General features: G+C 45.3%; 1 protein-coding gene across 4 annotated transcripts in view; it reads left to right on the top strand.

Annotated features, from left to right (window-relative positions):
• The window catches only part of CX3CR1 (chemokine (C-X3-C motif) receptor 1), an 18,574-nt gene extending 5,216 nt beyond the window's left edge, over positions 1–13,358 (top strand). For 2 of the 4 annotated variants that reach the window (XM_005860420.2, XM_005860419.2), the window contains exon 2: positions 10,385–13,358. In XM_005860420.2, the coding sequence (XP_005860482.1) occupies positions 10,394–11,464 (1,071 nt within the window). In that variant the 5' untranslated portion in view covers positions 10,385–10,393 and the 3' untranslated portion in view covers positions 11,465–13,358. Of the gene's footprint in view, positions 1–659; positions 817–4,912; positions 5,632–10,384 lie in introns of those variants that run through there. The other 2 variants (XR_001360956.1, XM_005860418.2) reach the window with 2 other exon arrangements.
• Positions 13,359–16,159: the final 2,801 nt, after the last annotated feature.

Raw genomic sequence — 16,159 nt, forward strand, 5'->3', positions numbered from 1 at the left:
TTTAAAAAGTTTTCATTTCAGACCATCCTTTGTGGTTACTTTAGGTCTTTGAGTTTGCAAGGCCACCACACAGGCTTTCCCTGAGTTAGTCAGGTTATAGGGGTGGGCAAACTTTTTGACTCGAGGGCCACAATGGGTTCTTAAACTGGACCTGAGGGCCGGAACAAAAGCATGGATGGAGTGTTTGTGTGAACTAATATAAATTCAAAGTAAACATCATTACATAAAAGGGTACGGTCTTTTTTTTTTTAGTTTTATTCATTTCAAACGGGCCGGATCCGGCCCGTGGGCCGTAGTTTGCCCACGGCTGGTCTAGGGTGAGGTGCTGTGTTTCTAATAAGCTCCCCACTGTAGCTCATTTAATCTGCACCCCAATGCTGTCCAGTGAATACAATGGGCTCCCTTTCATGGGCAGAAAAGCTGATGTTTTGTGGGTTTTCTCAGCTTGCCTAAAAGTGTGCCATTAAAGAGAGTTGCACTATCCCTGCCCTCCACCCATGTTTGGGTAAAAAACACAGCCCCCAAATCATCACTCCCTCCAGCCCCCTCTTGGTCTGCCCCAGGAGGCTCGGGTCTTCTACGTCTGTGAATTCTAATCATTTTGTGGTCAACTAGCCTCCAGCCTGGAGCTTCTGAGCCTGCTTGCAACAGTATTTAAAGATAATCTACCTCACAGGAAACCAGACACTATTGGCTAACTTTGCAAATAAAGATGCCCTCAGAGGGAGGGAAAGGGAAATGCTCTCTGACAGAGTCTACGTGGAACAGGGTGGCTGATTGGCACGTTCAGAGGTTCCCTTTCCAAGCCCAGCCCAGGTAGGAGCAGAGGACTCGATCAGCACCTGTGGGCACGTGGGGCGGACACTGTGGTCAGAGGTCTAAGTGGGGAAATGATGCTGGTTTTCTTCACATGCCAACAAGGGAGACCATTAATTTGAGGATGTTCTAGCCTAAATGTGGGGAGCAGTGACTGACTAGATCCGTGGTCGGCAAACTGTGGCTCTCGAGCCACATGCGGCTCTTTGGCCCCTTGAGTGTGGCTCTTCCTACGCCTTAGGAGTACCCTAATTAAGTTAATAACAATGTACCTACCTATATAGTTTAAGTTTAAAAAATTTGGCTCTCAAAAGAAATTTCAATCGTTGTACTGTTGATATTTGGCTCTGTTGACTAATGAGTTTGCCGACCACTGGATTAGATCAATTATGATACACTCAACATGATAGAATATGATCAGAAGCATTAGTGAGGGCCTGGAGAAATGCTCCATGATTTGACATTAACTTTTTTTTTTAAAGAAAGCATCGTTTAAAAGTGCACCTGAATGATATTGTAGAATTATTGTTAACTTTTTAAGGTGAGAAATAGTATTAAAGGTGTTTTTTTTAAGGAGTCCTTATTCTTTTAGAGACTCACACTTAACTGTGTATGGGTGAAATGCTATGATGTCTGAATTTATTTTTAAACAATACAGCAGGGCATGAAGTGGGGAATAGATTACATATTGACCATAGGTGCTCATTGTTGAAGTTGGGTGATGAGTGCATGGGGTTCTCTCTGCTTTTATGTATGTTTGAAAATTTTATAATAAAAGTGGAATTTTATAATGAAAATAGCACCTACATTTTAACTATACTAGTAAATGTAAATATACTTAATATGAATATACAAATATAAAATATGCATAAAGATGGTATTTAAGAAGGTAAAAGCTAGTTGTGGTTGAATCTGGGAAGTTAAATTGTAGATAGTTTGTGGGTTTTTTTCCCTTTTATTTCCATGCTTTTTTGTGCAGCTACACTTTTATAAAGAGTACCTATTGCATTTATCATGAAGACAGTTTTAATTAATAAATTGCTGGCACAGTATTGCTATACACTGTTATAATCAGTGTGAGGACACTCAAGTTCACAAGGTTTGTGTCGTTGAAAAACGCTGTCTTCAGAAAGAAATTGTGAGTGGACACAGCTGGATTTCTCCTCGCTCTCAGGCTGACCTGGCTCTTCCTCATGCCCTTGGGAAGGGAGCACCTACTGTGTGTCAGTCACATGCTAGCCATACTCCCCATCCCACCCTACCCTGTCACTCTCCCCATGTCACAGATGGATGTGTGTGTGTGTGTGTTGGCGGGGGGTAAGACAGCTTGGCTTTGGGATGAAGCCCTGGCTCTGTACTTGACCTTGCTAAGCCTCAAGTCCTGCTTTTAAAATAGAGATGGACTGTGAGTTGATAATCAGTCGTGAGTTTATAATTATTGAAGCCGGGTTATGGGTCCATGTTGAGTATCTGTGAGGATTAAGGTATAGTATATAAAGTTCTGACCCCACTTCCTGGCCCATATTTGGTGCTCAAGAAACAATATATGTTGTCATTATGGGAAAATGAGGCTAAGAAAGTTTGTGTACTTCAAGATCACTGGCTACTTTCAGATGAGGTTGTGAGGGACAGGAAAGGAAGGGACAAGCCAGAGCTGACCCAGTACAGGACTACCTTCCTTTCCCTTCCTCATTCCCACACTAAATTCCCCCCGCCCCCCTGAGCTCCCCATTCTACCCTGGCTGGGCTTTGGGAGGAAGGGACAAGCCAGAGCTGACCCAGTACAGGACCACCTTCCTTTCCCTTCCTCATTCCCACACTAAATCCCCCCCCTACCCCCTGAGCTCCCCATTCTACCCTGGCTGGGCTTTGGAAGGGCGGCAGTGTTAGAGGCCCTGGTCTCAAAGAACAGACTTCCTGAGACATTCGGCTGTCCCCTCTCCAGCCCAGCCTCAGACCTGGAATGGAGTCTTCAGCTGCCTGTTTCCATCAGGTTCAAGCTTTGTCCCCCCCTTGATGTTCAGAACCAGCATCTGCAGTGGCTGAGCTGGACAGAGAGGGGAATGTCTGCTGTCCCATAGCGGGTCACAGCTATGAGCCAGGTGGCACAGGCCAGGTCTTCACTGACTTTTCCAAGGACTTGCTCTGATTCCCAGCAGCACAATTCAGGGATCCTGAGTCTGCCCAGGAGCGCCAAGAGAAGCCTGAGGCTTCCAGCCCGATCCTGATCCCGCCTGCCCACCTTGGGGGCTCAGAATGTGCTGGCCACCAAAGGCCTGGAGTCCTCGTGGCTCTCTGGACACAGTGGGTGCTTCAACCACCTCATTGTTGGGTCTGGCCAAAGTGCAGCTATTTTTTCTCTTGAGTCTCAGAAGGGAGAAAACCCATAGCACATCTCTTTAAATATCTTCCCAGACCCTTTTTGGCCTTTTCCTTAAACCTATGTTTATTACGAAACATACACTCAAAGAACAGTGTGCACATTAAAAAATTATTACAAATTGATCTCCAGGCAGTGGGAAGAACTGGGCCAGCTGCCCAGCAGCCTCCCTCTGTCTCTTCCTGAGCACCTTGCCCACCGTCCCAGAAGTCACTGTCATCCTGCCTTTTATGGTCTTTATTTCCTTGCTTGTTCTCATACTTTTATCACTCAGATGTGCCTCCCTAAACAATATGGATTATCACTGGGATCTGGGACTTTTGGCTGCCTCCTCCCCTTTATGTATGTGGATTCATGCAGTAGTCTGCCTTTTGGTCTGTATTTTAAAAATGTACCTATGTTGAAGGAGATGTAGGTGCATATAGAAAAATGTTGATGGCAGCATTGTTCACGTGGTCTCAGACTGAGAGCCCCCTACCCCCAGAGTGCTCTGACAGTAGCATGATGACAAGCATGGAGCACTCACACAGTGGCATCCTGCACAGCAATGAGGACAGATCACAGTCTCAGCAGTAGCATGAATGAAACACTTCCAGAAATGCTGAGATGAATTTACAGATAAACGCAAAACCGATCCTTATCTGCAAGGCAGTATCGCCTGCAACTCACTGACACAATTTCTATTTCCATGAGCAAGAATCATGGCATTGCTCTCAGCTGGTTACAACTTAGTAGTAAATTAAATCAACCAATGAAAGGTGGAAGTGGCTCTGGAGGGGGTACTAGGTAGGACACCAGCAATTTTTTTTTGGTGTCGGGGGGCCTATTTCAAAGTCTCTTATAATTTGTCCTTATAGTTCCTTAGCATGGAATTTGAGACTCTTCTGCCTACTTGGTCTTGACTCTCTCTGCATCCTTGTTGGAGCCTATACTCAAACTAAACCAATCTTCCCTGAATGCTCTGAGGATAAGCCAGCCTCGTCTAACCCTACACACACACACCTCTTAGAATGTAGGGAGAGCTAAGGCTGAGAAGGTAGAAGAGGGGCAGATGGAGGGGCCTTGAATTCAACACATTTTACCCCTTGGACCCCAACCCCTGTGCAAGAAGATGAGTGGATCTCTACTGTGCAGTGAGGTGACTTCAGCCCACTTTTATATGGGGCCAAACACAGAGCCCAAGGCAAAACCAGCAACAGGAGGAAACAGTGCCTGAGGTGAGGGCCCTGTGCTGGGTGAGCCACCCCTTGTAGAACCTGCCTTGTTCTAGGTTTGACATGCCTTCCCTCTCTTTTCTTCTTCAAAGTACCTTAAGGTATTTATCTCCCTCTGCCAAAGCAAACTAAAATGTTGAAAATAAATGCTTCATGAATTTAGAAAATAGTTGAGGAAGAGGTGGAATTATTTATTAATTATTAATTAAGTCAATGTCTATTAAGTATCTTTACCATATGATAGTGTGAGCACAAGTAACAATGAAAAATATGACACTTCTCCCTGTTGATGGGGAGCTGGGTGCAAAAGGTGAATTTTAAAGGGATTAAGAAGTACAAATTGGCAGTTACAAAACAATCCCGGGGATGTAAAGTACAGCATAGTGAATACAATCAATTATATTTTATTAAGACCGCTTTACTCTAAAAAAATTTCACTATACTTTAATTAATATTCTCTGGACCTTAATTTAAAATTTTGTTTCTGTTTTTTCAATTACAGTTGGTCCTCATGTCCTTCTGTTTCTAGTATATCCCCTCGCACGCTCTCTGCCTAGCCTTGGACCCAGGAAAGCTCCACAGGCTCAGATCCTCAGTACCTTTGGCTCCAAATCACCTCGCCCCGCTCATTTCCATCTTTATCCTTGTCTACCTGGAAGACCCTCCCAGCCATTAAGACTGAACTTACATGGGCCAATTCTTGGGCTTCCCATAACTTTTTAAATATTCTGTCATGAAAAAATTAAACCTCACAATAGTTTTTTTTAACATTAGACTGCAACTCAAACCCGGTCTTCACTCAAGGGCCTAGGAAGCCATAAACAGAGACCAAGGAGGTTAAAAAACAAACAAAAGAAGATGCACTGGAGCTAGCAAACAATGAGCAAGACTTGAAACCAAAGGAAAGAGGGGATGAAGCTTCTTTTTGTTTACAACCTGAAAGGGACATTGGATAGAAGAAGAAAATAGATTTGGGCATTAATAAGGGAGGAAGTGCAGGAAAGGGAAGCTGATTGGAAACGGTGGGTAATGATTAAAAAGAAAAAAAAAAGTTAAAAAAAAATAGTGGGCTTGAGAAAAGGAAGTGGACCAGAGGAAGTAGAACAAGCTGGGTGGGGAGTAAGCGGGTGATTTTTTTTCAAAGCAGGCCCTTCAAAATTCATTTCTACAGGCGTCTGAAATCCACATGCATTCAAAACTCAGCTTCTAGGTTCAGCTCAAACTCTCCCAGCTCAACATCTTATAGTCAAACCTTGACATAATGGAAGAGAAGGTAAGGACCCTTGAGAAGAGCCTAGACTAGTATTATTGTTGCTGGCTTCTGCCCTAGGCTGTGCAGTGCAGCCTTGGTTGACAATGTCTGCATGAACTTCACCTTGGTGTGCACCTTTCCGCTTGCAGCGCTATCTGTATAAACCTAGCTGAGTGAACACTGCAAAGGCTTACTTACCTCATTGGATATTCGAGTCCTCAGGGGCCAGGAAACCCAGTGTTCAGCCTAAGTAGAAGCTAATTAGGCTCCTGATAGCCCCTTGACCTCCCCTGAAGACCACCCCCAAGGACTGATCCTACTCCCATTTGCTGCCAGGAGGCCCTATCTTCAGTCTCATTTCCCAATCCTGGACCCAGAAAGAAAAGGTCCACCCAGCTTGGGCCCACCCTTCCTAAAAAGGTCCCTTGATTAAGCTGTTAACTTCAATGGAATAATTCAGTGATGGAGAAGCCATACCTGCCGCCAGATTTCTGATGTAAATGGTGCCCCCACATGATCCGGGGCTGTTGTCTAACAAGACTGGGTTTGAACCCTTCCTAAAAAGGTCCCTTGATTAAGCTATTAACTTCAATGGAATAATTCAGTGATGGAGAAGCCCTACCTGCCGCCAGATTTCTGAGTCAGATTTCTGATGTAAATGGTGTCCCCACGTGATCCGGGGCTGTTGTCTAACAAGACTGGGTTTGAACTGGCTCGAGTGCTAAGACAGACTTCAAATCCCCTTCCCAACCAAGTAAAACCCTGGACCACCCCGGAATCACACAGTTGAGGCAGCAGCTGAGCCTTGACATTTGCACAGAAGAAAGAACTGGAATTGCTCCTTCTGGTGTCTATCCCATGATCAGACATGTTCAATAGCCATGAATTAAATATGTTGAGATAAGACCATATTTTCTAAGTTTTCTGGAGATCTGGTGGGCCTGTGCTTTTCTACTGGGGCTCTGCCTTGGAAGGCTGATGTGTCTCTTCTTTCACTTCTCTAGGCCTTTTATTCATTCACATATTCACTCATTCACTCATTTATTCACCCATTCATTCATTTATTCACCCATTCGTTCATTCAGCACACTACAGGCCACTAAGCTCCTAGAGTTCAAGGGCCCCTGGCCCATGATCAGAAAGGACACTTGTGTACACTGTGAGCACCTCTGGGAAAAAGGCAGTTAAAGGCCTGCTGTCGCCATTATTCACAAGGAATGATGGAATGAAGGTCTAGGATACAATATTAATCTTCTATAAATATTCCTGTACATTTGCTCTGTGCTAGAGCTCTTCCTGTTGAACAGTGGTCAACAGAGCTGAAGAGAACACCCACTGTTCTTCTCTTAGGAACACCTAGTTTTGGGTTGGGGAAAGGGCTGTATGCAAAGTTGGAAAAAACACTGAGACTGGCCACATCTGGGCCCAAACTGCAGCCCTGCCACATGCCAGCTGTGTGGCCTCAAATAAGTCGCTCACCTCTCTGAGTGCATCTACGTGCCCATAAAGTAGAGATAATTCTTTATGGTACCATTAATTGAGCATGTACAACATGCTACTATTATTATATTAGGCTATGAGGAGTTCATTGAAAGCTTTGTTTCTCTGTTCCTTTCTCTGTATCATGATGCACAACTGCTCATAGCAGGGGACTCCAACATGCTGAGTGAGCACCTACTATGTGCATAGCACTGTGCAAGTGCTGAGGCAGAGTAGTGGGAGACTGGGACAATTCAGTGGGAGACTGGGACAATTCTGGGGTCTTTGCTGGTAGTGCTGAGCCACCAGGGAGCTGAACCCTCTCACCTGGATGGACTCTCTGGACAGCAGGTAGTGGTCCCAAGCTAGAATGATGCCCCCTAATCAGCCATTTTACTTGCAATAGGCAATGAGGCCAACAGTCAGGCAAAATCATCCCTCCCAGAGCATATCTGAAATTGTGTTCCATCTTGAGGATAAATTGCCACCCAATTGCATTCTGTTTTTATCAAAGTCTTTGTCCTCATGACCTCTTTGCTGTTGAGATGACAAGCCCCTTCAGGGCTGAAACTGTGCCTGGCTGATCTCTCCATGTGTCCCCTGCCATGCAGAGCTCAATGCCTGTAGGACTTCATATGTATTTGTAGAATGGATGTTGAACTTCTACAGCCAGGACCATCCTGGTGTATTTGGCATCTCAATGCCAATTAGAAAAAATATCCCTGTGTGTGACAGCCCTGAACCGGGGCACCCAGCAAGGTGAGGGGCTGGATTTGAACCTCCTTGTCACTCAGCCTGGAAGTCAGTTGTTTATTTCTAACCACCTCTACCATCTCGACACTCTTCTCCCTTCCTTTCATCAGGAATATGCCTGGAGCCATTCAGCAGGGCAATGAATTAAACGCAGGACTTTCCCTTCAGAATTGCAGAGAGGACTAAGTAGATAATGATGTGGAGTATTCAGAAATGAGCCTGCAAGCTTAGTAAAAGCTCAGTAAAGCTTGGCTTCCTCCCTCTTCTCTCCTCTATCCCCCCCCACACACACAAAAAATCTGAAAAGGAAACATATTTTATTTTAGGGGGAAAACAATAAACCTTTACAGACCAAATTTTCATAATGCCTAGGATGGGAGTGAAATATGAGAGTCCACAGACAGCCTGGGTGACTCCAAAGGTTGTCCAAAGTGCTTCTGCTTCCTCACACATTTATTAAGTGCCTGCTGTATGCTACACACTGTGCCAGGTGCTCGCTTCAAAACAGCGCTGTGGGCAGGCATGAGAATGTACCCCAATCTTGCAGGTGAGGAATGTGAGGCCCAGAGGTTCCACGTTCACCCAAGGTCACTGGGCCAGAGAGGGGAGGCATGGGATGCAATCTTGTGACATTTGTGTGGTTCTAAAATGGTTGCATATCAGCCATTTTATATGGTTCAATTTAAATATTATTAAGGGCACAGCCAGAGGTTCCTTTCTGAGAAAAGGGCACTGCAGCCTAAAGCAAAGAAAGTGTAGGCTTTTTCTAGGTTTGAGAACTCCATCCCAGCCTGAGACAGCCCGGGCCAGAGCCTTGGCCTACTTAGTTCTGGCAGAGTCTGGGTCAGATGCAGAGATGGGCCTAGACATAAGGCAGAGGCTGGGAGGGAGCAGCAAAGCCCTGGCTGGGTGGGTCCTCACCCTGGCAGAAGCACCATCTTAGTGAAACCAGCATGAAAAGGAAGCAGTGGGGGTGTGGAAACTCCCTTGGTTAAAGAAGTGTAAGCTTTGCTTTTAGTTGTGGTGGGGAGGGAGGCAATGACAACCAGGAGGTGTGCCTGGTTGCCACAAAATACTTTGTGATATCACAGATAGGTTTCTGAGGTACCTATCTGTGATATCACAAAGAAAAGCAGGAGACCTCAGGGACCAGGGCACAAGGGCTCCTCTTGTGGCCTCTGGAGAGTGAGGAGTGAGTCCTGGCTGAGAGGGGGGAGGAGAGGGACAATAAGGGAGAAGTGTGACTTCCCAACCTGCTCAGAAGGGTCTTCTCTTTCCACTTTTGTTCAGGAGGAAACAGGAAGTAAGAAGAGTGGGGAAAGCTAGGCCAAAGTGTGGGGCTGGTAATTATCAAGTTAATTAGCCACTCAGGCCCAGTGCAGCATGCTAATAAGCAGTCCTCCATAGTGGATCAAGCAGCACTTTTATGGTGACACCTCCTCTTCTCTAGGAGCAGTTGGATGACCTACCATGTGGGTTTGCTCAGAAGTGAGGGATTTCTGATACAGGAGGCTTTCAGGGCTAAAACTGGAAAAATCCTGGGCAAACCAAGACAAGGTAGTCACCATAGAGCATGTGAATCTATGTCTTATCTCTTAAGGGAAGGAAGGACTTGTTGGTTCTGAGAGGAAAAGGAAAAACCTGGCTCCCAAAAACAAAAGTGAGGGCTGTTGGGTATGGGTCTGCTCAGGGCTCTGGAGGGTGTCTGAGACCTCTTTCTTCAGGCTCAGCTTCCTGCAAGAGACATTAGGGTCCAGAGGGTAGAGGAGGAGGGAATAAGTGAAGGGAGCAGAGAATTGCTTTAGGAAGTTGGGACAGAAGTGTGAATTACGACTGCACCCCTGCACCATCCCACCCCCTCATTTCCCTGCCAATGGCCCCCTCTCCCCCATCCACACAATGATAAAGCTAGCTACTTTTGGAGAAACTTTTAAAAGTATTTTTTTTTAAAGGTTTGGCCTGGCTGGTGTTGCTCAGTGGTTGAGCATCAACCCATGAACCAAGTCATTGGTTCGATTCCCAGTCAGGGCACATGACTGGTTTCACACTCCATCTCCAGCAAGGGGCATGCAGGAGGTAGCCAGCCAATTGATGATGCTTCTCTCTCATCGATGTTTCTATTTCTCTATCCTCCCCTCCTCTCTCTCTAAAAATAATAAAAAAACATATTTTTAAAAAGAAAAAGTAAAAAAGGTTTGTCTTGTGCTTCAAAAAACTTAGATTCAAATGCTAGCTGACTCACTGACTGGGTAGCCTTGGGCCAGTCACTGTTAGAGACCTGACTTCCTCTAACGTGAAAGGAATCAGTTACAGCCTCAACAGAGACAGCCTTGGGGACAATGAGACGACATGTCTGACATTGAAAAATGTATTGCTTAGGCACCAACCAATATTTGTTGCTTCCCGTCAGCCTATGTATGGGGACAGACAGAATTCTGACTTTGTCACTCTGAGAACTCATGCTGTTCCTTGTTTTCCTTTCTGATCCAGACCCTCACCATGCCTACCTCCTTCCCTGAATCAATTTCAGAAGACTTTCAGTATGATGAGAGTGCAGAAGCCTGTCATATAGGAGATATCGTGGCCTTTGGAACTACCTTCCTGCCCATAGCATACTCCCTTGTCTTTGCCTTTGGCCTGGTGGGAAATTTGCTGGTGGTGTTTTCCCTCATCCATAGTCAGAAGTCCAAGAGTATCACCGACATCTATCTCCTGAACCTGGCCTTGTCCGATCTGCTTTTTGTAGCCACCTTGCCTTTCTGGATTCACTATCAGGTAAGGGAACAAGGCTTTCACAATGCCACATGCAAACTCACTACTGCCTTCTTCTTCATTGGCTTTTTTGGAGGCATATTCTTTATCACCATCATCAGCATCGATAGGTACCTGGCCATTGTCCTGGCTGCCAACTCCATGAACAACCGGACAGTGCAGCATGGTGTCACCATCAGTCTCGGCGTCTGGGCAGCAGCCATCTTGGTAGCAGCACCCCAGTTCATGTTCACAAAACTTACGGAAAACCAGTGCTTCGGGGACTACCCTGAGGTCCTGCGGGACATCTGGCCTGTGCTCCGCAACATGGAAGCAAACATTCTTGGCTTCCTGCTCCCTTTGCTCATTATGAGTTACTGTTACTTCAGAATCATGCAGACACTGCTTTCCTGCAAGAACAACAAGAAAGCTAAAGCCATTAAACTGATATTTCTGGTAGTCATCATGTTTTTCCTCTTCTGGACACCCTACCACGTTATGATTTTCTTAGAGACACTCAGTCTCTACAACTTCTTTCCCAAATGTGACACGAAGCGGGATCTGAAATTGGCGCTCAATTTGACTGAGACAATTGCATTTATCCACTGTTGTCTCAATCCCCTTATCTATGCATTCGCTGGAGAGAAATTCAGAAGATACCTTTACCACCTGTATAGGAAATGCCTGGCTGTCCTATGTGGCAGATCCGCCCATGTAGGTTTCTCCTCTTCTGAATCACAAAGGAGCAGGAGGGAAAGTGTTCTGAGCAGCAACTTGACTCACTACACCAGCGATGGAGATGCGTCCATGAATCTCTGAAGAGATCTCCAAAGCCTTGTCCCTCCAGAGAGCCTGGAGCTCTGATTCTGACACTGAAAAATGAGGACAAAATTTTTTGTTGTTTCTTACGTGCAAGAAATGATGGCCCCAGTGCCCCCCCTCCCCAAACCCCTAAGGTGTTTTTGAGAATTGTGCTTAAAACTTAAATGATTGAGGATAGACATGTCTCCTACTGCAAACGTCAGAACTTTTTTGTTTACAAATGACAAAAATTTGACTCAAACTAGCTTAGGTAAAAAGGAGGTGGTAAGTATTGTTCACACTGTGGCACTGACAAGGGGGTGACTGAGCCCTCAGAGTGCACGGGACCGGGGTTTGAATCAAGCCAGAATTTCCTCTCTCTGATTCTCAAATCTTTGAGTGGTAACTGAGCTCCTAGACTCACATAGCACAGCTTTGTCATCAGAAAGGGACTGAGACCCATTCCTCCTTTTCTGGTCTCAAGGTCAAAATTCCTAGGGAAGGGCTCTGATTGGCCAAGTTTGTATCAGATGCCTATCCTTACATCAGTTGCTGGTATTCATGGAGTAGATAATATAGCAGTTTCCCATCCAATTTTATGGCTAGCGATTCATGGAGATGTATTTCCAAGAAGCTGGAGAGGTAGGTGCTGTTTTGATCAGACAGAACAAGAGCTGCCCACCAACTTTACCATGTGTTTGGCTAGCCTAGCCTCTCCTCTAATCACACCAACCAGTACACATTACTAGCCGCCTCTTCAATAAAACCCTTCTCTCATGTCCCCAAACCTACAAAGGTTCCCCATTGCCAACTGCTTCAAGTCCAAACTCAAATACTTGGCCTCTGAAACCCTCCTAGAGATTCCTTATTGCCTCCCCTTTTCAAAGGACTCCACCCACCCTGTCATGTAGATTTCTTCTATCTGGCTTCATGTATCTCCACCTGCTTCTGGGCCCAAGGGGAATAGAAAGAACCCTGGCCCAAAATGAAAAGGGTTTTCAATCCCAACTCTCTATCACTTGCCCATTGGGTGGCCTAGGACAACTGAGCTTCAGTTTCCTCATCTGTACAATGGAGATAATGGCACTTTTCACATTGGTAGCATTGTTTCCGGTATGAAGAACCAGCCACCAACTGTTGCAGGTCCCAACACTCGTCTGGTTCCCAGACTACAACTTGCTCCCCACCTGGCACCGTGTGTAAGTGATGGTGTTGGCAGAGCCTGGAGGAGCCTGCAGGTCCGATGCATGCTCTAGCCCAGACACAGAGAAGGCTGGTTCCTAGAGTGACATTCTGTGGATGCTCTTGGATGTACGGATCAATAACCTGCCCTGACCCAGCCCTCCAGACTGCCTTGAAGATTCCCTCCCAATCATCTTGTGGCAAACTCCTGCCCACCTGGAGATAACCCCATTATTCATGCCACTGCCAACCTGGAGAGCCAGGGTCACAGGAGTGGCTTTCTTTATCAGTTAACATTTGGGATGATCTAAAACTTTAAAGCTTGAAAAATAGCTATAATGATGCTAAAGAAAATGTCATCTGTAATCTGACCATGCAGTATTGTCATTTGCCCGTCCAGATCTTGTTCATATCCTCGTCGCAATCACAATGTACAGACAGTTTTGTAATCTGCGTTTCTTCTCTTAACAGGAGGTCACATATTGCTCTCTGTTCCTCCATAGTTTTGTGATGATCATTTTAGAAGACTGCCAGGATGTGCCCTCATTAAAGGCATCTGACTCGTTGCTGTATTTCTGGTACCTCCTTGGCAGTCATTATGTTTGTTTAACCAATGAGAGGATGAATCATGTCCCGTCAAGATCCTGTACCATAATTTACTCCCCATTGCTTTGTTGATAAACATTTCACTTATTTCCAATATTTACCAAATATAAACATGTATAATTTCCTTTCTCCTCTTCAATTATTTCCTTTGGATAAATCCACACCATGGGGGATAACTGGGTCAAAGGGCATGGGAATTTTTTAGCTACTGACACATAACATATGAAAGAACATCACAAAACCTTTATTAAGCATATTTTCTATGCAATATGTGAGCTCAGATCCAGAGTTGTTCCAAAGATGCATGAGGCCCAGCTTCTGTCCTCAATGCTTAAGCAGTGCTTAACATTGAAGTGCAGAACAGAGAACTGAACAAATTATAATTTGCATTAATTGGTAACACAAGGGCAGGGACTTGTGACTGACTGTGTAAGGGTAAGGGGTGCTCCAAGCAAAAAGGAAGGGATGGCATTCTAAGGCAAGTGAGTGGCATATGTAAAGGACATGAGTGAGAGCATGGGGCCCTTAAGAGAAAAGGCATGGGAGCAGAGTGGGTGGTGGGAAACTTCTGGAAAGTTGGCTCAAACAACCAGTGGAGGGGACTGTTCTTAGGTGTTCAAAGTTGTTCCATTATTACATGATCCTCATTCCAGCTATTGAATCATGAAACTTTTCATTAAATTTTAACTTATATTATGTATTTGAAAGTTGCTAAGAGAATAGATTTTAAGTTATCACCCCCCCCCAAAAAAAGTTATAACTATGTGAAGTGATGGATGTGTTAACTAACCTTACTGTGGTGATCATTTTGTAATACATACATATATAAGATCACTACATTGTACTTAAACTTATACGTTGTCGTGTGTCAATTATGTCTCTGGGGAAAAAAAAGCAGAGATCATAGGTAGGCAATGAAAATTCCCCAGAAAGGAGGTCTGCAGGTAAATGATGTTGGCAGGAAGCAGATATCTGTCCTCCAGAATTCAGTTTATCAGAATCAGTCTACCCAATGATGGCAGGTGCAGCCTGGGTGGTGCAGCCTCTGGCGATAGCTGTTCTGTGACATCAGTAATATCTCTAATGAAAGATGGTCAACCGACTCAGAAGCAAAGGATACCAGAGGCTTAGAGGCAAGTTCTATTGGTGGCCTGCAGCAGGATCTGGGTGATGGACGGAGCCTTAGGCCAGAGTGAGTGCTGTGGGAGGATGACCACATCCTAGGGCTGCCCCAGCACTTGGGGGAAATGCCAAGTCTTTCCAAAATCCTACTCACTTTAGGCTTATTCTATGCTCATTAAGTGACCATCTAAGGGAGAAGTCAGCTTCCCAGGGACCTTACCACCAATAAACATCGAGATATGCATGCTTTGGGTTAGGGGAAGAGCCCATTGCCGCTTAGGATCCACTGCATCTGGAGTGTGTATAGGATCCAGTGGGCTATCCATCCATCTCCCTGAGCACCCAGGGAGAGAATTCACAGATGGTATCCCTTTAGGCCCTCAAATTGAGGCAGTCTGTTCCAGCTCACAAGCTAATTTTCTTCTCTGTCTGTATCCCACTCTTCTGGCCTATGGGGACCACTTCAGTTTCAACATGACTTGTAATACTGTTGGCTTAACTGCTGAGCTAGCAACCACATTTTGGGCTACCCAAAAGTAATATTACCTGAGAGCAAGTGAGAGAAGTAGGTCTTAGCAAATTTAGAAATACCTGGTTTCTTTTCAAGACTCCCTCCATCCATAGAAGGGCAGAACTGTTTTCTCAAAGATACGTGGAGCTATGTTTCCATTTCTGTTGTTTGAGGCACGTTGTTAGGCAACAGCCAGAGTTCCTCCACAAATGCCCTAGACAGCTCTAGAAACCACAAAACAGGCTTGGCAGGAAAATCACTCTTACACCATAGTTCCTCATTTATTTAGGTAGAAACAAAAATAAATTTTCACTTGCATTTAGTTGAATACTAGGTAAGATTGTTCTGTTTTCATTGTGTTTATTTTATATTCTTTATATCTTTCTTTGGATTATAAAAGAGATGCACAGTCATAGAAAATACCAAAAAAAAAGGAAAGAAATTAATACAAATTTTAGATTATATAATACTAGAGGCCCGATGCATGAAATTTGTGCAAGAGTAGGCCTTTCTTACCCCAGCTGCCAGTACTGGCTTCCCTCTGGCACTCAGGACTCGGGCTTCCCTCCCAGAGGGAGGCCCCGCCCACCCGCCGCAGCCCGCCAGTTGGTGGTCTGGGCCCCCCTCTTTGGGGCAATCGTGGAGCCCCCAATTGATCGCCTCGCTGGCTGGTGGCTTGGGCCTCCCTCTGCGGGGCGATCATGGGGCGACGATGGCTGGGCCCCTGACCAATCACATGGCACCCGCCTTGGCTGGCCTGGCGCCAGTGGGTGTCATAGTGTGGTCCTGGATGATGGTCTGATGACCTTTCCGCTCTTCAGCCGTTTGGTCGTTTGGTCAATTTGCATATTATGCATTTATTATATAGAATTCCACCTCTCAGAGATAACTGTTGTTGAATATTGAGTTTTTCTACCAGGTCTTTCTCTGCTGATTGAATTGTTTATTAAAAAAATTGAGTCCCTCTGCGGGGTGATCATGGGGCGACGATGGCTGGGCCCCTGACCAATCACATGGCACCCGCCTTGGCTGGCCTGGCGCCAGTGGGTGTCATAGTGTGGTCCTGGATGATGGTCTGATGACCTTTCCACTCTTCAGCCATTTGGTCGTTTGGTCAATTTGCATATTATGCATTTATTATATAGAATTCCACCTCTCAGAGATAACTGTTGTTGAATATTGAGTTTTTCTACCAGGTCTTTCTCTGCTGATTGAATTGTTTATTAAAAAATTGAGATCCAGCCCTAACAGGTTTGGCTCAGTGGATAGAGCGTCGGCCTGCGGACTCAAGG

The sequence above is a fragment of the Myotis brandtii genome, unplaced genomic scaffold (assembly GCF_000412655.1).
Source record: "Myotis brandtii unplaced genomic scaffold, ASM41265v1 scaffold134, whole genome shotgun sequence".
Classification (NCBI taxonomy): Eukaryota; Metazoa; Chordata; class Mammalia; order Chiroptera; family Vespertilionidae; genus Myotis; species Myotis brandtii.